At 38.9% G+C, this 23207-nt stretch overlaps 1 protein-coding gene across 7 annotated transcripts in view; it reads left to right on the top strand.

Moving 5' to 3' along the window:
• The window catches only part of CNKSR2 (connector enhancer of kinase suppressor of Ras 2), a 206348-nt gene that overhangs the window by 152139 nt on the left and 31002 nt on the right, over nt 1-23207 (top strand). For all 7 annotated transcript variants that reach the window (XM_063182554.1, XM_063182551.1, XM_063182546.1 and 4 more), the window contains 4 exons: nt 2040-2111; nt 7934-8001; nt 12572-12672; nt 13894-14431. In XM_063182554.1, the coding sequence (XP_063038624.1) occupies nt 2040-2111; nt 7934-8001; nt 12572-12672; nt 13894-14431 (779 nt within the window). The remainder of the gene's footprint in view (nt 1-2039; nt 2112-7933; nt 8002-12571; nt 12673-13893; nt 14432-23207) is intronic.

Raw genomic sequence — 23207 nt, 5'->3', positions numbered from 1 at the left:
TTATACTCAATAAACAGCTTTAAGCATAATACAGAGACCATCCAAATAAGAAAGTCCCCAAGTTCATGGCCAGGCATCAATATTGAATGTAACTCCAAATCCATTAGCATAATCTCAAAGTTTGCTGAGACATTATTTCAGTCCTGGGGCAGATAAAAAAAAGAGGATGACAGTGATTTGTTGTATTTTTGTTATATGACCTAAAGTCTCAAAGAACATTTCTTCTCACCTGTTTATGTGGCTGTCCAGGTTTGTGCTATTGCAGAAATCCATTTATTATTTAGAGAAGTTCAAGCATGTGTAGCAATGTGACAGGTCCCATGCTCCCACAAGGATATTTTTAGAGCCATTATTGTTCAAAATTTTTTTGCCTTGCCTTCTAATGATTTGTACATTTTTAAACGAGACTGGAATTGCTGAAATTTGTCCAAAACATAATTTTCAAATGCAATATGGTATGATTTGTACTACCTCTAGTTCTATAGAAAGCACCAACCTTGGATCAGTTGATCTATATCTCTCTTTAGGATGAGCTCTACGCTTCAAAGTGGTCTCAAAGGGCAGAAGATAAAAACTGTGAAGAAAAAACAAAAAAGATACATTAGCTTGAGTCTTTTGTCCTGTCTCCTTGGGCCACATTGTTTCTTTTTTGGTGATGCAGCCGCATAAAGTCAACTCATTTTTCAGAATTGCACCCTGCTGAAATAGTTTAGTTTGGTTTTACTTGATTTAATGTCTGTTGAATAGCAGCACATAAAATGTGGTTATTAAGATTCTTTGCTTGGGTGGCACATAAAGGGAAAAACCCTCCAAGAATCCAGATGACAGATGCTGTAACAGTTTTAAGAAGTCCAGTTTTAAGTCTCAGTGACTTGATGATGTCTTTCTAAACTGGCAGATGTCACTGTACATCTGCTTTGACTTGCATAATACTGTTTGCTGTCATGTGATAGAGGAATCTGTTTAGTCTCAGTGTTATGTTATCTTCTCTAGAAGTAGCTTTCCTGTTACCGATTTCATTTGCCTGATTTCTAAAACACTGATATGTGTACATCTGTGTGCACACATACATGTATACTGAAAATTGCAAGCATGATAAGCATAAAAAAATGGTGATAAGCACCATTTTTCTGAGACTCGATTAGAGAGTGAGAATTATTATATTACATTATATATATGTGTATGTGTATATGTATAAAATTTATTATGTCTCAGAAAAATGGTGATGATGCTCATCATGTATCATGTTTGCAGTTTTCCTTATTTTCTTTAGGACTGTTACATTTTTTGTTGTTAAGAGACACCTTCAGATTGTTCTCAAAATTATTCTTCTCTACTGTAAATTATTCATTATTTCAAATGCATTTGCTGGATCTTCAGGTACTTCACCATAAATCTTTATCCAACATAGTTAAAAGACTCTTTCTAGTAATTTATTTCATATTATGTATGAAATGCAGTAATTCTCTCAGCCCAGTCATGTTGATTACTTTGGTGGAAAGGAAAGATGAGATGTAATTGCCCATTGCTTAGGATGACCTTATGAAGACACTGTTGATTTATGACAGCTTTTCAGAAGTCAATCAGCACATCACAATTTCCTGCTTGAAATGCAATCATTAGAGCTAAAGGTAATGTCAAAGTCATTGGGATGTGAGAAATCACAAGGACTGAAAATTTTACTGTTGTATTGAATTAATTGTTTAGTCAGTTTTCTGTTCAGAAAAAATTGATAGCTATGTGTATATCAGCAAAATTACCCAATACATAAAATTCTATCCTTAACAGTACACTGCAGGTGATGGTTGAAAAATTATTTATGCACATATGAATCAAGGATTATTTAGAAGGGTAGTTGAAGAGCACTTCACTTGGTGAAACCTGGCACAATCCTAAAAGTTGTATGTTCATATACTGTTTGAGGGCATGCAGAAATATGAACTCATCTCATTCCTTGGTGACCATGTGATCTTACATTTCAGAAAAAAAAAAAAAGAGTTGTGCCATTACATTTCTTTAATTGTGTTTTTCCTCTACAGTGCATTCAAAGCCTGCCATCCTAAGATCAAAAGTTTTTATTTTGCTGCTGAACATCTAGATGATATGAACAGGTAAGGAAATCTAGCAAAGTTCAAGGACCCACTCCTTAAATGTGAATTTTCTTGAAGCTACTAATAACATAGGTATAACAAATTACTTGTTAGTAGAAAAAGATAAGTTTAGTTGCTGAGAAAATAGGTGCAGAGAAACATTGTTTCTGACTGGCTTCATATGTTAATTATTTAATTCAAAAATATTACCTCTTTTTTGACACAAAGGTTTGAAATCTTTAGAAACATGATTCCATGTTTCTAAAAAGAAATAAATACAGTGTGTGAAATAACATCCAAACACAATTTCAGAATTTCAGGTTTCTGTTTTTGGTTGTGTGGCACCTGCAAAGCTGAGGTATCTCCAACTCTGCTTCTTTTCATACTCCTAAACACATGATGCTTCCTCTGGGAGTCCTTCTGTTTCTTGTCCTGAAGGGAGTAAGAAGTTGGAGAAAGATTTAAAACAGTCATTGTTTTCTTATGCCAGTCTTGAAAAAGGAGTGGAAGTTACAATGAATTTTGCAGATTCTCTCGACTTCCATGAATTTTGAAGTGAAACTTTGGTTGTATTGGATTTGATAGGGAAAATTTCAGCATTTCAAAAAGAACAAGGACTTAAGTCTTAGCTCTTTGAGTACTAAATTTTACTGTATCTGTTCTTGGCTACTTGCGCAATTTTTCAGAAAAATTATTGAAATTTCAGCACAAAATAAACACAATTCCTCTTAATTCATTTGAATGGTAAATTAGACCGTGAATCCCATGTTTATTCAAATATTAGGGGCTTTATTTCATTTATTTTCACAATATCAACAGAAATTAACTCAGTTTAAAATAATATGCCATTTTCATCAAATGACAGACAACACAAACAAAAATCTATTATTGCAGCCTGAGAATTGTTCTATCTTAGATAATGTCTGTTGGTATCCTCACTGACCAGAGCTGTTTTCAAAACAGAGGAAAAAGGAGATAAAACTGAATCAATAAAACTTAGCAAGGCCTGTAATCATGGTTTAAGCTCTCCTGTGTGTACTCGATTCCACTACCTGGCAGAGCACTTTCAGGATACTGCCAGTTCATTGCTGATAATATTTGGGTGGAAAGGCATGCAGATACTACACTGTGCCTGCTTTCCTTTAGTAATATCTGTCAACATTTTTTTCAGAAGTTTGTGCATGACTGAGACTCACTGCAAAAGTCTCTTCACAGTTAGAAAACTTAAAACCTTTTTATTGGTTTGGGAAATTTTAGGCTTGCCTTTCCTTGATAATTCTGTCCAGCCAGTCACTCAAAAAGCAGTTTGTTGTGCAGCAAACAGAATAATGGCTTGGTCTGTATTCAGCATATCCTGAACCATAGCAGTAGCTGAATGATTCCTGTCAGCAGCTCCTCACTCAGTATGACAAGGCACCTTCTTTTTGAGGATAGAAATTTATATATTTTTTCAGTAATCAGAGAGCAGCAGCAAATGTGCAGCAATATTTTAAAAATATATTGCACAGTGAAAAACCCAGGAATTACAATATTTTTATTTTCTCACCATAAATATTCTTTTTACCATATTTTGAAACTAGTGCATATTAATTCCTTTAGAATGATCTTGACAAAGTTTGGATCTGAGTTATAAACATGTAAATTTAAACTCTGTCAGGGTCTGTGAATTACTTGAAATTCTTACATTTGAGTTGCCATCAGAGTCTCACCAAAGAATTTTATTTTTTTCTCTTTGTTTAATGTTTTAGAAAAATTATTTCACTTACACAAATATTCAGTTAACTCAATAGATGGGAAAAAATTTACTGAAAAATAGTCTTTCAAATGCAGGGATAATAAAATACTACCTGTCTAAAAGTATTTTGAAGCCTAGATGAAGTAAAATATGGAATGAAATTATGAAGTTAAATTAGTTCTCTTTTGATCATTTTATGTTCTTTTTTTGTCACATTTTATGTTCTTTTTTTTGTCAAATTTCTAACATAAATTCTAGTTATGTATCAGGCAGTCATTTCAGTTTTGTTTATACTTGAAGCAGAAGAAACAACAGTAGAAAACTGCTAATATATGGAATGACTGAAAATTCAAAATCGTTCAATTCCTTCATCCCTTGTATAAAATGATTCAGTTGTTTCTATTAAAAAAATGTTTGCTAGCTATGAAGTTTTTGTTTGTGTGTATCTAATCACATAAAATGGGTATTTTAATCTCAGGTTATTCTGTCACTATTCAAATTTTCTTACTACTTTTATGACTGTGCCACACCATGGTGCTGGTAAGGAGTCTGGAGAGCTGTAATCACTGAATTTTGTTGCTGTGGCATCTGAAGTCCCATTAGTCCATATGGTCACAACAGCAAAATGTTCTTTGTACCTGTTAGCATGCTTTTTCCATGTGAGAAGAGGACAGAATATCCTTTATAGATGTAAAGTACTTTTTTCTAGTGTAAATGTATGGTCATGGAAACATGTTGCTTGGAAATTCGTTGTTATTCTCTTCACTCTGGTTAAACTGCATTCAGGTATTCATAGACACTCTAAGGTATCCAGATTCCCATACAGCAAGTTCATCCTATAGCCTTGAGGTTTATGATTAAGGAGAATTTGAAACTCTGCTCTGACTAAATTTATTGCATCTACTTGAATGTGAGATAAGATAGAGAAACGTTTCCTACTAGTCTGTGAGAGTACTGTGCATCCTTCCTTACATAAATTGCAGGTCTCCAGAAAGTCAGGGGGTTTTAATCCTGTTCTATGTGTCATAAAACTGTTTTAATTAAATACTGACAAGAAATGAATGTGCTGTTCTTAAAAAGAAAAAAAAAAAGGAAACCTGAATGACTGCTGCAGTTACCAGTGACACTGTATTGTCATACCTAGAAAACAGACTTTAGAATTCTCACAAGAAAATTGAAGCTGTATTTGCTGTAAAGAAACAATATGTTCTTGGCCTCTTGCCCTCCAAAGGTTACAGTGCCTACCGGGACACACACACTGAAGGGAAGAAAGATAGAAATCCTCCCATGGCCTAGGGCTTTGTATCTGTTAATATGCATATTAAGAAACATTTGTGTAGCTGTATGATTGGAACTTTTGTCCTCAGTGCATTGTAACCCAGGCATGTATTACTCCTCTTCCATTCTACAGGAGATCAGTGTGTTTCCTCTTTGATACAAGTCCAGTGTGTTGGATTTCTCATACAAGTTTGACTTGAACAAACCAGAACTTGAACAAACCAGAATAATGCTTTATTAAAATAATACTAATTCCCTAACCCTATCTGAAGAGGCTTTAGCAGCCACATATCAGAAAATATGCAGAAGAAGTCAATACCATTCCTTTAGTTTCCAGACTGGCAAACTGCTCAGAAGCTGTGGTTTTTCACAGTGTACAACCTCATCAGGGGTTACAGCCACCTTCTGGTTCACCCCGCAGGCACTGCGGGTCACAGTGCACACCTCAACACAGATCATGACCTGCAGAAATTCATTAGAGGTGAAGTCAGTCTGCTCTCTCACTCAAGAGTGAGAGAATGCTACACATTTCCTGGGCTCTCATTAGATTTTATTTTTCAGGAAATAATGCTTTCCTGGAAACAGTCTTCTGTCATCTCTGTAAGCAGCATCAATTGTCTGACAGTTGAGTGTTCATTAATTTAACTGGTTACCTCAATAATAAGCAAACTTACCAGGAAATGCTATCTCATGTTTAGGACAGAATGAAGGACAGGAGAATCTTTATAGCTCTATTGTCTAATGCTTTGTGGTCAGCAGCCCTGCCCAGTGGGGCTCATAGGTGGCTGTTCCCTGCTGGCAGTGCAGGTGAGGGTGGTAAACCAGGGGTTGAACTGGGGATGTGAAATCCTGAAGAGGTGAGAGGGAAGCAAAGCACCATCCCCACTGTCTGCCATGCCATTTGACAGAGCAGATGCTTGTCATCTTGTGCTGCTTTACCCTCAGGGCACAGACAAGTCTCTGGCCTTTGCTGGTCCCTCTGCAGCACGGGGCTGGAGTGCTTTGGGTGAGGTCCCTGCCTCTGTGCCTCTGATTTGAGCTGGCAGAGCTGGCTCAGATGGCAGCTGAGCTTTATTCCCCAAAGGAGGTCTTCACATATCAAAAATGTAAGCCTAAAATATGGCTTTTCTTTTGGCTTTGAAGGTGTAACATCATTGTCTGAGATGAGGTTTGTTGGATTTCTGTTTCTTTGTGCTGCTTGTTTTTACAACTGTATGGCACTTGCTAACAATTACAACTCAAATTCGAAGTGTCCTCTTCAGCTTCCCTATTCTTCTGGCAGAAATTTTGATTGTGTGGTAACATGAAGTATTCTGCAATCACTTTAGGAGCAAATCCCTAGCTTTCTTCCCAATTTACAATGATTTATGGATCATTAATATGGTTTATGGATCAAAAATGTGGTCACTCTTTGACCACAGTGGCAGTCAGTGGAAAGTGTCCCTTCGCCCATGCCAGGGGAATTTGTAACTAGAAGATTGTTAAGATCTTTCCAGCCTAAAGCATTCTGTAGTTCTCTGACTCCATGATGACAGGAATTAATTTCTAGGAAAGCAACTGTATTTTATGATTTGATGCTTGCTCTGCACTGCAATGTCTCAAAGGCAGGCATGCAGGAGACATTACAAAGGTATGTCCTCTGCTGAGACAAACATCCTGTTTCTGTGCATGCAGTATGCAAACAAAACCCATCAGGCACAGGTTTCTGACATGAGGGTTTCCCATTCCTGAAGAAAACCCAAACCTGACTGCAGTTGTCTTTCTGTATACCCTAGCAGTTAAATTGCAAACCAGTAGGTTGGCAAACCAGGCCTGTCAAATTCTGGCTATGGGATGACTGGAGCAAGTAATTCCAGGTTCACCATGGACTGGACAACACGGGAGATTGCCATGGTGGTTTAAAGCCTCGTTGATGAAGGACCTGATTCAGTGTAAGCATTTGGCTGATGAATACACTGAGAGCCCCATGGGGAAAGAGCACAGGTTGAAACTGCCCTGCTACAGACAGTTCAGTGTATGCTTGGCAATGACAGCCCTACTAGAAGAGAACAGCAATAGCTCATTTGCTTTTTGGATTGGGTTTTTTGTGGGTTTGTTTTTTGGTTGGTTTTTTGTGTGTTTGGGTACTGGGGTTTTTTGTTTAGTTTTGTTTGGGGTTGTTTTTTTTAATTTGTGCAGTTTATGGAAGCATTTTTTCAAAGCTAAATTGGGATTAAAGCCTTAGGTGTGAATTGCATTGAAGCAACTATCTTTCTCCCTGCATTTCTGTGACACAAACACAAAAGTGAATTCTGATATGTCTCCTTGTCTTTGTACATGGCACTGTAGGTAAGCTCTAAAACATAATGGCATAATTAAACCACAATGTCTGTTTGGGAGTGAACCTTTTCTTTTTACTGCCATTTTCTGCTCTGTTCCTCTGCTAAGTTGCCAATTCAGGCCTTAAAATATTGCTTCAATCTCTGAAAAGTGGTATTTGTTCTTAAGAAATCAGAACAGCAGGAGTATTTGTGTGATGGCATATCTGTGAGCAGCAGACTTAACAACTCTTTGATTATCTCTAAATCCTTTATTTTACAGATGTTTGACATCATACATGGTTTTCCATTTGAAACAAAATCCTTGCTGTGAAAACAGTTTGTTCAACAGCAAAATCATAGATCTTTGGAGACTCCCTGAATAAAAGTATCAAAGAGAACAGCTGTCTGATATGAAAAATAACATTGTCCTTAAATCTCCTTCAGATGCTTCTAGGTTTGCTTTTGCTAGAAATGCATGCAAAAATTAAGAGGCTGGATGGGTATCACTGGTTTTTTTAATATTATTTCAGATGGCTCAACAGAATTAACATGCTTGCTGCTGGCTATGCAGAAAGAGAGAGGATCAAACAAGAGCAAGGTAATGTGTTGTTATTTTGTTTTCTTCTGTCAGCTCTTATCACAAGTTCATCTGTTCTCTTTTCCCTGCTGTGTATCAGGCCTCATTCTCATCATCTGAAAGCAAATCACATATGGGTATTGCTGTTATTGCTTTAGAGAATTCCTTCTCTGACAGGAGCTCTGACTAATTCCTTCAGACTCTGATCTGCAGACACTTCTGAGATTATTTCTGAGAAGCTGCAAAAGATAGCTAAAAAAGCAGATGTACTGCCAGTAAGCTCCACTGTATGGTACCAAGGAATCTGTGTGCCTTATCAGAAGAAACTTTAGAATCTGGAGGCTAAAAAAAATATTTGAAACATTGCATTTGTGTTTGAATTCACAGAGGGCAGGAGTGCATGAAATTGGTCTTGGGAACAAAACCATTTTTCTAAAGCCTGTTGAGTTAATTGGATTTACTCTAAGGACTTTAATTTTAAGGCCACTTAAATTTTGTGATTCCTACTGGTTTTATTGTATTGCAGTGTGTTGCTACAGCCCTGTTGGCATTTCACTTTGAGTTGTAGGCTTACAACATTTTACATGTTTATTTTTTATGCCTAATATTTAATGGGTCAAAAAAACAGCATATATAAAATAATGTGTTGATTTTCTTTGAACTGTTGCAGTAGAAATTGTAATTGCAGACAGAAAAAAGAAAGGGTCAGTTCAATTGTGTTGTGGAGGCTGTTTCTTGGAATTGCCAGTGACATGGATGCACAGAAGGGTTCCTATCTAAGTATCTGCTTTGGCAAGCAGATAGCTTTTGAATTCATGCTCTTTTCAACATACGTACCAAGCAGCAGGCACCAGAAAATTGCAGTGGTTGTGATGATCCAGAGCTTATCCAGATGCCTGTCTGCCTGCTTCCCACTCAGTCAAAATCTCAGTTTTTAATTCTGTGGCTCTGAAGCCTTCATCAGAAAGATTTTGGGTTTTGGGCCAAAAAACTCATGTCATTTTTGACACCAGGCCCTCTGCATTCCCACAGCCCAGGATAGCAGCACCATGCACACTGTTCTTCAGTCATGTTCTCAGTGCCTTACCAGACCTGGGAATCAGTTTGGGAACCATATTTCCTAAGCAGCACTACTGTAACCTGTTAGAAAGAACCTGTGTACCATCTGTTGTCACTGCTTGAAGAGGCTGTGAACAAATTCTGAATCTCAGAGTCTTCGAGGAAATCCTCTGTTTTGGCATTCAAAGCCAAATTACAATTTTTATTGACAGCAGGTTGGCACCAGAATTACAATGCCATGTGGGGCAGTAAGTGAAAAGGTGTATGTTATGCTAATGGTGTCCAAGTGCACAATTACACATTATACACCTTTCAAAATCCAGATGGACATGGAGAAATATTTTTGCTACTAAGAAATCACTGTGTAATAAAATAGCAGATGATCCAGATAGACATGAGATGATGTGCATTCAAGCCTCATGTAGCTTATTATTAAAATGTCTCCCTATTGAAGATAATCAGTGAATCCCCACTGACTATGCAAATTACATGCTAGGCACTGACAGAGTTCTTTATTACCCCTAACACCATTCACTCATGTTGATTTGTTGCAGGCAGGTAGGTAGAACTGTTTCCTCTTTGTGTTGCTTAGTTGTGTTTAGTGTGGGAGGCAGTATCACATGGTCCCCTCACTGCCCTACACTGTTTTAATGCCTCTGGTGATTTTCCTTGGCTCCCAGCACAAGGGCTGTTACACAGCTCAGTATTGTCCCTAATTAGCAAAGTTAGCAAAGTAAAACCTCTCTATCAATTCGAGCATTTTTGCAATTATAGAAACTGTGAAGCTAGAATTTTCTATATTCAATGACTGTACCAATTGTCATCTGCATATTTGATTTGACAAAAGCTCTTTTCTTTCTGTGTGGTTCAGCCCTTTGCAGCAAAGCTTTATAATACCTCTGAAACAATTCAACAGGAGTTGTCAAATCTGTCTCAATTAAGAGTTGAATGGTTCTGAATCTAAAGTTCATAAATATATTTCAAGAGCTTCAGAGATGCACGAATCATCGAATTGTGGGTGTACTGCTGAATAAAATGTTACATTCTGTACAGAACAGTTTTATAAAAATACCTTCAACTTTTCATGTGAAATACAATGCATGTTAGCAATACATCAAGGGACTTCCTTGGATGGAGAAGTTATATACTTTCCAGTCACATAAATCAGAGGGAAAAAATCCCTAGTTTATATAAATAGAGTATATTTATTCAGGAAATGGCAGATCAGTGTTGGTTTATATATAATATATTCAGTCTGTTAATCATTGAGAAAACTTTCACGATATGCCTGATGCATAGAGCTTGTCCATCACTGAATTGGACAAATCTACAGAGAGAGATACAGCAGCTGTTTCATAGCATCATACATGTTTTACATGGACTCTAATGAGTCAGTTGCCAAAAGCAGAGCATTTATAAAAATTGGTGGGAAGCCATTTTCATACATTTTATCTGAAAATTGGCCCCTGTTACTGCAGAAATTTTCAAGACAAGCTATAGGCTGCCAACAGAATTCCCTGTCTGAGATAAGGTGTGCAAAAGCATCATCCCACGGTGTTCTCTTGTATGTGGATTTGACAGGAAGAACACCTTCATATTTTTAGCCAAAATTGGAACCTGCACTGAGGCTGCTAAATTTTGCTTTCAGAATAAACAGTTGAGCTCCAAGTCTGCAGAAATGTCACTGAGCAATGCAGTTCTGACAGGTCTCTCACCACACAGCACACCATTAGGCTTTGCTGCAATAGGAGCAAACATGCCTACCTGCCAATATTTTCAGCTGTTTTAAGTTGCTGGAAACAAGTTTTCTTAAAAGTAGGATTTATTTAGAAAGAGAGTTTTCACTGATTTAGTCTTTCATTCAGCAGAAAATAATTATTTGCAGATGTCTAGAGACATAACTGTTAGGATTTTTTTTATTTTGTAGTCATAAAAGCTTTATTTCTGCAACTTATTTATTATACTGTTTCAAGAGAATGTCTCAGCTGTAAGCTTGCAGAAAGCAAATGAAAAGGCTTGGAGTAAAAACAGAATTGCTATTGTGTGGGAAAATTGGATAGATAAATAAGGCTGTCCCCACCAATACTAAAATCTAAAAAAATACAAAACTATAGGGACTCCTGTTCAAGGTGATGTCATTTAAAGGTAAGTTTATGCTTTAAGTCTTGAATAAGATTAAATATGGTAGATCAGCGATCATACAATACAGTAATCGTAAGAGAAAATCATCAAAGACAAAATTACATGTGGTGCCAGATCAGATTTTTAGTTTAGATCATTTGTGAAGAAGCAATCAGTCTTTTTCTCCTTATTTTTCAAAGAGAGAGTAGTAATGATGCACTTTGTTGAACATGTGAAGTGAAAATTGCCTGTGGTTAATCTGTGAGCAGTCTGAGCTATAGTGTCCTGTCACACAATGATTTACCCAAATACTGGGAGGTGATGCAGTCAGAAACAAAGTGACAGCAGAAATGTTTGCATAAGTCTTACAACATGCAAAAATGTTAAGAGTTGTCTGTCTTGACCCGAGTCAGCAGTTAACTAGGGTTTGTTCGGGTTTTTTTGCAGGAAATATTAAGGTTCAATGTCCTTTTAGTCAGGTGCTGTTCTACTTCAAAAAATATTTGTAACATAATAAATGCCCATATAATATATTCTTCTTTGTGTTTTCCCCTTTGAAATAAACTTGGCCAAGACTTGATTTCCTGAAAAGATGAAATGTTTTAATTAAACCATAAACTTAACCCACAAAATCTATGTCTTTTATACTTTCTCATCCTTCTTTTTGAATTCTGTTCTTAAATGTCATTGTCATATTTTTCCTTACCATATCACCTTTATGTTCTTGCATGAACAACAGGGCAGCAGCTGTTTATGAAGCAGATGTATGATATAAAGTTTTTCTTTGTCTTGCCTTAAATACCACTGTTTGTTATTAGAAATTGAACTGAAAAACATGTCTGACTGGTAGAAAATAATGGAAAAAAAGGGTAGAAAAATAGCACTGATTATTCATGGGTGCAATAACTCCTACCTGTTTGGTTTTCCAGTTGGTTAAATACATTTGTTGTTGTTATTTGCAGTCAACAAGACTTTAGCAAAACTATGTTTTTAATAATTTCAGTTCAAAAAACATTGCAGGATTTTTCAGCCAATAAATATCTAATCTTAAATATTTTTGTGGCTGTATAAATATTGGAAAGTCTGATACGTATATTAAGAGTATTCTATATGCCTGTTGCATTTATATGGTGTGCATAAGAGTTAAATCTGTGGCTCATTTTCACATTGTTGTCCAATAGCTCTGTAATGGGACATTAGGTTTATTATACCTCATAATGTTTAGATTTTCCCTCTTTAGATTAAGATTCCAAGTTATAACAGGTAAGACTGACAGCATCAGCATTAGTATTTCACTGCCAACAATACCAAAGGAGGAATTTCATGTTGCTTTTGTGAAAGCACATCTCTGATACAAAACTGCATCAAAATGTGCTGGCAGTTTCTGACCTGATCCTTGTGTGACCCGTAGATTACTGGAGCGAGAGTGACAAGGAGGAGGCTGACACTCCATCGACGCCGAAGCAGGACAGCCCCCCGCCCCCGTACGACACCTACCCACGGCCGCCCTCGGTGAGTCACCTGCAGCTGGCCCTGGCAAGGGAATGTGTGCCCAAAGGGCCACCCCTGCAGCTCCCTAGCAATGGAATGTGTGCCCAAAGGGCCACCCCTGCCTGCTCTCCTGCCCAGGGGCACAATCATGCACCCAGGATGGAGCTTGACCATGAGGTTTTTTAGTCAGTGCTTGACTGAAGGCATTGGTTAAGCAACACACATTGCAGACTTCAATGGCCACCTTTGCTGTTTCCACTGGTTTGTAGAGAACAGGGGTTTATAATCCCACTTGCTGTACAAAATAGATTAAATTACAGAAGTCTTTCTTCTTGTTCTTCATTCATGATGGACAGCTACTCATCCATGCAATCCCTCACCACCCTCTTACCAACTTTCTGAGAAAATATTGCCTCAGGAACAACAACACAGACTCTTCTCTAAGGCTCCAGCAGTTGTTCTATGAAGCATTACAGTAACAAATTACACTTGAATTTCCAGAGAAATGCCAGCATAAAAATATTCTGTCTTGTATTGCAAACAGCAGTACCAGGTGTTCTCTTATTGTGAAAAAGTAGGTTTCTCTTATAGAGAAATGTAAATTAGAAAAAAGGGGGCTTATTTTGCTTGAAGCAGTTGTTGATATAAAACTACCTTATAGACCTGTAGCTTACTTTCCACTCTAAATTTTAACTTTCATCTCTGCATACTTAGTGTTAACTAATGCATCTTACTTGGATATGGATTTTGGAATTAACAATGGGGAAATACAGGGGAAAGAGAGCATTCATGAGGTTTAATTTGAAGGCAGTACTTTATCTTACAAAATTATGGACCTTTGAATGGCAGTACTGAAGCACTGCAAGCATGATTCCAAATAAGCAAAATAGAATAACAGGCATTTGGAGAGCATTTTTAAGGTTTTGCGTGAATCGGGTCTATGTCTTCCATAGTGCCATATTTTGCAAAGTTTTCTGCAAATTTTCATGGCTTATTTTATAGATTAAGTGACATAGTAAAGATACTTACTATGAATAACTATCAGTATTTGACCTACTGTTGTGACATACAGACATGGGTATGCATTAAAATTAGGATCAGGACAGGTTAATTAGGTAAGGTTGCGACTTATCAATGAACTGGGTGCCATGGCTGATAAAGAGAAGCGACATTGTAATTCTGTAATTAGGAGCATCTCTCAGAGTGGATTGATCTGAAGGCTGCTCCTTGCTGCCGTTGCAGATGAGCTGCACAAGCCCCTACGTGGAGCCCAAGCACAGCCGCCTGTCGTCCACGGAGACGTCGCAGTCGCAGTCGTCGCACGAGGAGTTCCGCCCGGAGGTGGCCGGCAGCGCCACCGAGTCCCCGGTGCGCAAGACGGCGAGCCAGCGGCGCTCCTGGCAGGACCTCATCGAGACGCCGCTCACCAGCTCGGGACTGCACTACCTGCAGACGCTGCCCCTGGAGGACTCGGTGTTCTCCGAGGTGGCCGTGGTGTCCCCCGAGCACCGGCGGCAGTCCACCTTGCCCACCCAGAAGTGCCACCTGCAAGACCACTACGGCCCCTTCCCCCTGGTGGAGGGCGAGCGGATGCAGGCGCTGAACGGCAACGGGGGAAAGCCCCGAAGCTTCACCCTGCCCCGGGACAGCGGCTTCAACCACTGCTGCCAGAGCCTCTCGGTCGGCGCTGCCGACCACCACGAAGAAGCACAGCAGAAGGAGGTGGAGGAGGAGGAGGAGGAGGAAGGCAAAGCAGCAGAAGAAAACCAGGAAGATAAAAGTAAGTATGGGATATTTCTGTGGCTTTTCAAGTGTCCTGTTTGTGTAATGTAGAGGTTGTTTTTCCTTTCTCCTATCAAAAATCCCCTACAGTCTTTCAACGTTCCCCATGTTTTACCAGGTCACCCTTGTTGCACACCTCTTTGGTCTGCCTTGTGTATGAGGCCTAGTAACCAGAATGCTGCATGACCTCTCAATCCCCAGACATTTCCCTGTAGGCTGGTCACCAATCCCCTTCTACTAGTAATCCTTAGCTTAAATGGATTTTGCTTCCATGCTTTTCTTCATGTTTACACTTGCACAGTATCCTCCTCCAGTAACAAACATGATTTTAAGGGACATACTTGGTAAGATTTCCAGCCAACCCCATCTAAGCTTAAAAACCTCTTGGTAAATCCTGGAGTGCAGAGTCAGGCTGTGATTGTGCAGTATCCGAGCAGGCAGGTCCAAAGACATCCCAAAATCTGTAAGAAGTTGAAAAAGAGAAGGTATTTTCCCAGTTCCTCTCATTGTGATTTATAAGGAAAGAAATTAAAAAAGCATTTCAAATAAAAAAAAATATATAGAGAACAACTGTGACCAGCAAGGCTTAAAAAAAACCCATAATGCTGAGTAACTGTCAGTCACCTGGCACAAAAACTCCATGGATATTAGTCCTACTTATCAAATATAATCCAAATGACCAGGGATTAGAGAAGGTCCCTGCCCCTCCTGAACATGTAAACACATTTTTGTGTCTGTTTCATGCTCTGTCCTTCACTGTCATTTGTGGAGCTTCTCAGTATGTGCTGCTAGCAACGTTGAGTCCACACCCAGGTTGTAGGGTCAGTTGGTGAAGCCTGCACTCATGATTTGTGGGGTTGCACTGCAATTAAGTTATCTGAAGAGGCAACGAAGGCAGCATAGCCCTTGAAGCTCTCCAAGAGTCTCTGCTATCTATTCCTTCAAATTCAGCTTTTTCACTGCAGTAAATAAGTACAAAAATGGTTAAGAGAGAGGAAAGGGTAATGAAGGCTTTGTATGATTAACCATCTACCTAAGTTGATTCATTAAAGTTAGCACCTTTGTTGAGCATTAAAATTAATGTGGATGTTATTTGGTATACTTAGGAGAGATCAAAAGTTTTCCATTGTTCTTATGCTTTAGGCATTACCTTCTAAACATCTCCAATTCTTTACTTTCTTCTGCTGCTTTGAGAAAACAGTGGTTTCTCTTGCATATATTAGATTTGATGCCATTAAAAGTTTAAAAAGGCACTATTTCAATTGTGTTCATGCATGACACTTTGCAAAAAGCTGATACATTTATTAGGGTAGTATTAGATTCTTACTGAACTGAAATGAAGCTGGCTAATTAACAGGGTTAAATTTCATCAACCTTGCAGCACATTTTGTCCTATTTTTAGCCTTCAGATTTGGTTTTCAAATGGGTTTTTACTGATAGAAATATAAAATTTTTTTCTAAAAATGTCCTTACTGAAATGGAAAGGGTCAAGGAGACTTTCCACTGGCTTTGCTGTGCTGTTTGGGCACTACTTACAGATACCATTGCAAGGTCTAAGAGCTTTTTTAGGTGTTTTAAATGTCAATTTCAATGCCTTTGTGTACCTGCTTGTAGCATTTTATAGCATGCTAATTACTAGTAAAAGGCTAGTGCTCGATTTAATCATCTGGGGTGTTTCTCCATCCTTCTATACTAATTTCCAGAAAAGGAGAACAAAGGTGTAATGTTTGAAGTGATCTCCCTATATATACATGCTTATATTTTTTTATTTGAAAGGGGAGGTTTCCTTGGTTGAAGCTTTAACAGATTATTTTTGAGTCACTGATGACCAGCTAGACAGGTCAAGTGCTCATGATGAGTTGTTGACCTTGAAATTTTACTCAGAGTAAAATTTTACTCATAAGTAAAATACTGTCTTGTCTGTTGAAAAGTTTAACTGTTGAATTGCTTGTTGCTATGACTGCAATGTTCTGTTTGCAAAACTGACTTTTTCCAATGCCCTTACCACTAAAAGGCAGGAGGATTTCCTGCAAATGGTGTTCCTAAGTGCAAAATCCAGTTTCTGAGTTGAGAGGTTTGCTTACATCTGCTAAGTCACTACCTTGTGTGTGCTACCTCGCTGCCTCCTTCACTTCCATTGCTCTGGGAAAATGAAACACTGCAACTGGCTGGAGAAAGGAAATCCTCTCTCTTTCAGAAATGTTTTAACCTCACATTGAATGTTTTCTAATGTGGTATCAGAATCTTTTAAATATATTTATTTGCCTTACACATTTGTGATCCTGACAGAGTTCTGGGCTCTTGGATGATTATGTGTGTTCTTGTGTGTACTTGTGTGTGTTTTAAAGCTTAATCATTCCTATTGCTTTTTGTGCAAGACAAGAATGCAGCTCCTTTGCTGTTGTCAGATGCCATTGCCAAAAGTTTGTTCTCTCAGCTGTCTGTTGTTACATTCTCACTGTTAGAACCACCTGAATTTAAATTAGATAGTAAAATGCAGTCCTGTTTCTTCCAACTTCTCTTGCAGAATTGTTTTCAAATAACTACACCACAAACTAGGTGCTCCACAGTTTTTTCAGATGCTGTCCCCAGCTGCTATAATTTAATATATTTCTGTTGATTTTGTACTAAAGTTACGCTGATTTGCAACAATTAAGCATCTTCTCTCAGTCACCACTTTATGTCTTAAATAGATACTTCAAGACTTTACTGACCCTGTAAATAGTTCTGTGTTTCAACTCTTCTATAATGCCTAGATATATATGACAAATTGAAAATATGGGTTGTCCTTTCCTGTGTTTATCTGTCAGGACCTAACTTTGTCGTGTGTTCAGGTGCTTATTTTTGTCCTGTTATATCACATTAACATTGCACTGCTAATCCTTAATGGATTGCTTTATTTCCCAAATGACTTTTGTGTAAATCATTTAGATGTTCCATATTGACACCATTTTGTAATGATCTCTTGCTTTGTAATCAAAGAGGATTCTCTTGTGGGATATTTGAGTTTTTTCATGTGTTTGTTCCTGATTATGCAAGTGGCAAACCACGTTCAGACCTGCAGCACCAGCATGCCCCTTGCTGTGCTGTTCAGAGGCAGCCTGAACACAGAGGGCAGGTTGGAGGCTGTGCCTCAGTGTTTGCATGTCTGTGATTCAGTTGTGAAGGAAAAGTTGGGCCTTTTCAGGTTTGTTTTCTGCTAGTGGGAGGTAATAGGAGACAGCAGCATATCATGACACTGTCACGCTCTTCCCCTCTGGCTCCACCTCTGTCTGCACTCTATTTTGACAGATTCTGCCACTTAATGCAAAGAACACTTCTAGAGAGACTGCTTCCAAGTTTTGTCCCAGGAAAGCTTGTTTCAGTTTTTTCTTTATTTCTTTAAATTATCTTTGGTGGTGGTTCCTTCATTTTCAAAGACTTCTCTGGTTTGTGCATTACTAGGGTTTACTAGCTCTCTGCAGGGTGTAGCTAGCTGTTGATCCTGCAAGCCAACTCAGTCAACTTAGTTGCAGGAAATCCTGCACCTTTTCTGCATACTCCCTGAAAAAGTCTTTGGAGAACAGCCGTGTCTGGGGGAGTCTCAGGTGCTGTCATCTGCCCCGAGAGTGCTGGGACAGGAGCTCTGCTGCTGGCTCCAGGTGCTGCAGGGCTGGCTGGGGTAATACTGGCACACTTTCCAGGGAACTCACACCTGGGACCTGCAGCAGTGTGCAAGGGAGTTTTCCACTGTGCTGGCTCCATACAAATTTATTCAGGGAACATGGATAGAAAAGCACTGATGTCTGTGTTTGAGTCTGAAAAGGGATTTGCAGCAGGAAGAAATCACTTATATTGTCTTCGCAGTGTTAAATCTCATTTCCTTCTGTGTTGTTTCTTGCCTCTTTGTTCTGCAAGTTTTCAGTCCTTTTTCTGCACTCTTAATACTATTGTTTTTCCTGACATGTGTTCAAGGACTTTTTTTGTTGCTACCCCATCATCTTAATTTCAGATAATACCTTCTGTATAGCATGGACAACTGTAAAAAAGTTTTACATAAATTCTAACAAATTACTGGCTGCCCTTCTGGGGCAATTAATGGCTGAGAGCCGCTTGTTTGCTGCCCTGGTTTCACCCTCCAGAGTGTTTACAAGATGCTACAATCTCCCTCCTGTGACTTCTGCCACCTTTGAAAGATTTCACAGGGCTTCTGAAGGCTGGGCAAACTCACAGATGATCCCTGGCATTTTGCTGCATCACCACAATCTCTTGTGCAAGTTTCCAGCATCTCCTGGCATCCCATGCTTGGTCCCACACAGTCTTGTGAATGCTGCCCCAGAGGAACACAGTAGCCTCATGCTCCAGTCTCTGAAACCTGCCTTTTGACCCTAAACTTCTGAAAACACTGTCAAAGGCCAGAGCAGGAGCTAATGTTGGCATTTTGCAGCTCTGAGAGATGTCCAGTCCCTGTGAAGGGTTTCAGGAAAGCTCTCCTTTATGTCAGGGAGGGCTGGTCACTGAAACAGGTACCAAATGACTCTGCTGAGGTACCAAGCCTGAGAGGTTTTCTTCTTTTTTTTTCCCCAATAAAAAACTACAAACCAGCCAGAGAATAAGGGAAACTCAGAACAATTTCTCCCATGTTGCAACTTCCCAGTTGCAGAAATTAAATTCAAGGTGGCAGTGCTTTCACAAAATAGGACAGAGGAGCTAAGGACTCCCATGACTGGCAGCAACTATCATGCACTGTGCCCAAGGTGTATCCATGGGACATCCTACGCAGATTTGCTTTCTAGAAGGAGTTATTGCCAGTGAAAAATATACTCTCAATAAGGTCAGGTATTTAAAATTCTAAAATACGGGTCTAGGGAGGCTTCCCTCTTTGTAATGAGGGGGCTGCAATGCATGGTGCAAATGGTATGTCTCAGAAGGATCAATGTTTGCTAATTAAACACTATGTTGTGAAGTGGTATCCTGTGCACACTTCTAGGCTTTGCTTCTCTGCATTTTAGGCAGAGTGTCTTCACTTGGCAGGTTTTAGGCAACAGTGAAATGTGGGAGTCAGGATGAATAACACATGAAGCCTGGATTGCACACCCTGGAGTTGATGAGGATGTGGGGCTGAATTTAATAGGGCAGTTTGCTTTTTTGACAGCCTCTTTCCATTTTAGAGAGGACATCATTAGTGGTGTCCTGTTGTCTGACCACCTAGTTTTATCCTCACTGAGAGGCAAGGGAGGAAGCATTAAGATTTACTGTATCTTCCCCTCTGGAATTAATGCCCAGGAGGGTTTTAAATAAGCAGAGTTATGAGAAACTGAGGTAATGTTTCACATTAGACATATTCCATATGAAACTGCTGCATAGCACAAAGTGCAGCACCTTCTGGGACACCGAGGGTGTTATTCTGACTTACTGCATCCACTATCAGTCCTGTGCAACCAGGAGCATTTAACAAGTAGGGGGTTGGGTTTTTTTGCCTGACATCCTTCTGGGCAACACAGTCCATGCATGCTCATACACTGGAGTAGGTTAGTGAAATGTCTACTTTTCCTGAGCTTTGTTTTTGTAATCCTAATCATTCCTAATTCCCTTTTGAGCCTTCCTGTGGCACCTGACTGGGCATTTGCACTCCTGTGGACTGAGGACCATCAGCATTTTCTGCCTTGTCTACTTGTCCCATTGCCTCCAAGGCAGTGATTTTGCTGTTAACTCAGATTGAGCTTACCTAAAAGTGCTGCCCAATTATGTTCAAAACTATGAGTACCTTACATAAACAACTTGGAGTAGATATGTTAATTTCTGAGCATGTTCCTTAATTAAAATTTAAAATTTAGTAAATAAAGCTTTTTCAATTCTCATATGCAAAAGCAACTCCACTGCAGAAGTGAGTTTGTATTCTAAACAAAAATGATGGGATTCAAAACCTCTATATCCTGATTTTAAATTTCAGTTCAAGGGGAAAAAATTGCCTGCAGTGTTTGAAAGCCAAGTATTGAATCATTTACTAAGTAGCAGTTCAGAAAGCAATATGGGCTGTCAACAAAAATAAGAATAGTTTTAATTTTATGCTTGTTACTGTTTATACATATAGATGCATTTTGCCCACAAATATTTTGTTGCCACATTTAAAATTTTATTTGATTTCCATTGCCCATGCTGCTAAAAACACAAAGGAGAGATGAATTCCTACTTTTCTTTTGGTTTTAATAGCTCTGGGTGTCATTGCCAATAAAGGTCATCTGCTTTTGCCTGAAATATATGGATTAAATTATGTCTTTTTATGTGCAAAAGAAGTTCACAAGAGAATTTCTTACATGACCATTCTTCCAAATTGCTTTTCTTGCTAAGTTTCCTCAATTCAGTTTCTAAGCTGGGGACTGTCAATGGAGCTATGCTGCTCCCTACCAGAGACCCCTTTGGGTTGGGTGGTGAAACAAGGAATCTGTACATGAAAAAATATATTTCTGGTGGGGCTTTTTTATGTTCCGCATTAATTCTCTTGCCAGGTGTTGTGCAACCAGTCTGTTTTACATTTAATTTTTCCACTTCATGGTGTCAGCAAGCTCTGTCTCTGCTGCTGCCTGTCTGGGTCTGGCTGCAGAGATGCTCTCCTTGGGAACGGTCACTCATAAATGGTAAAACACTTCACAAGCAGCAGAGGGAAGACAGTCCAAGTCCTCTAGGGATCTCTGTTTGCCCCACTGCTGTTCCATCCCAGTTTGCTGGCCTGAAAAGTTTTGGTAGCAATATTAAAAATGCCCTTTTTTGTGCTTGCTGCTTCCACTCCCTCAATTCTTAATGTGCTTTCAGTCTTTCAATTCTGAAGCTATAGTCAGATTTTCTAAGTGAAGATACTTAGATTTTTTTGAAATTATTTTGTGGGTGAACAGGAAAATCCAACTTTATTTTTTCATAAACCCATAATTTTCCAGTGAAAAGAGGGTTTTCCTGTCCTAAAATTTAAACTTACTTACATTTCTTTTGGTTTCAAACATGAAAAACATGCATTTTTAAAATAGTTTATATATAACTTCTCACTGAAACCTACGGAAAATTGTTATAAAGACATTCTTAGATTTGACTACTGCAATTTAACTGCAATTTTTCCATGACAAAGCCATTTCTCACTGGGATTTTTGCAGAACTGGCATAGTTCTTCTTTGAGATATAGCAGGGATTTGGGCTAAGCTGAAGGTTTCTAAATGCAAAGGAAACAGAAATCCTCAATAAAATCTACTATAGAAAAAGTTAACTACCTATCATTTACATGAGAATGTTCTTTTGAAATGTATCATTTTAAATTTTCAAAGCTAAAAAATTATTAAACCCTTTCTATAATCAATTGCAATCAAGTCAGAAGATGATGGCATAGGGGGACTAGGGGGAACAGAGGAGTACTAAAATCTCATCAGAATGTCTTCATTACATCTCCAGGTGGTGCCATCTGTTGTGTGTGCCTCTCATGTTCTTTCAAGGCAATCATTAAAACAAGGATGAACTTGAGTCAGTAGTGCTTGCAAGGACATGGAAAGGATATAGTTTTATTAAACTACTACCATGCTGAATGTCTGGAGGGTCACCAGATGCATTGTTGTTTAATTAATATTGATCATGGGAAGGGGGATAGGCTATTAAAGACTTCAGTGCAAACAGCATCCTGCCAACATTTTTTTTCCTGGACAGGGGACTCTAGAAAAGCCATATTTTTTATGAAGCAGTTGAGTTTAAACTATTTTTTTAAAAAGAAGTCCTCAGAATTTTTGGATTTAAGATGAATATTTTCATGGATGTCTATGCAATCAATGTTGTAGGACAATTTTTTGTGAATTGTGAATTTTTGTGAATCCTATCATGCTAGCTTGGCCTTCTGGCTGCCTTTCCTTGCAGTCACTAGCTGCTGCTCCACAGGTTCACCTGCCAGCCCTATGCAACTTCCTTGGATAACCCTGGACAGCTAAAATGGCACTAGATGCTTATTTTTTTCGCCTCTTAATCTCCTTACTGGTTTCCTAAATCTTTCCAGTGCAGGAGGGCAGTGTATATAGGTTAAAGTCTTGGTCCCTGCAGTGACCCTGGTGAAGCTGTAAGTGTGATGTGGGTGCCTTGGACGCAGGAGCTGGAGATTATTTGGAAGATTTTCCATTGTAGCTCTGCCATCTAGATCTGGAGCTGCCATACCTTCCAAATTTAAAACACCCCTGGTGGTGGGCATTCTTCATTCCCTCCAGGCAGTGCTTTTCCTCTTTGCTGTTTTGGGAAGGAATAATTTTCTTTTTCCTGCTAATGGATATTGAATTGTTCCCTCTGCAATTTAGGCCCAGCATTTCCATTCCCTTATGGCACAGAAAACAGACTGCTCCATTACAGCAGCCCTTCTTCCCAGCTGAAAGGTTGCTGTGAAGGTTAGTTTGGTTTTTCCCATAGTTAGTGTTTGCTAGGACTGCTCTTGCTGAGCTTCCCTGGGTTTTCCAGGCTGACTCCCATCCCTTCTGCCATGGCAGTGTCCAAGCTGGGTGCATCACATCTGGTTGAGACCAGGGAGCTTGCTCTGCCCTGGCTGTTTTATGCTCTGTACTGTGGTAAGCATCTGTTTGGCAACCATTCTGTATTTCATATTTCACTTGGGGCTGTACAGTGTCCCAGATGGTTTTCTGCTTAATGCTTGTTTTTCTAATTGTAGTTGTTCTGATTTTTTTTTTCTGGGCCTCTTACCTATCCACATTAACTAGCTCATGTTAATAAAAGCCTCAGCTGAATTAAAATGTCAAATTAATTGGGCTAAAAACCAACCA

This window comes from Melospiza melodia, chromosome 2 (assembly GCF_035770615.1).
Source record: "Melospiza melodia melodia isolate bMelMel2 chromosome 2, bMelMel2.pri, whole genome shotgun sequence".
NCBI classification, from domain to species: Eukaryota; Metazoa; Chordata; class Aves; order Passeriformes; family Passerellidae; genus Melospiza; species Melospiza melodia.
Note: the sequence above shows the minus strand (reverse complement) of the source record. Positions and strands in the feature narration are given on the sequence as shown.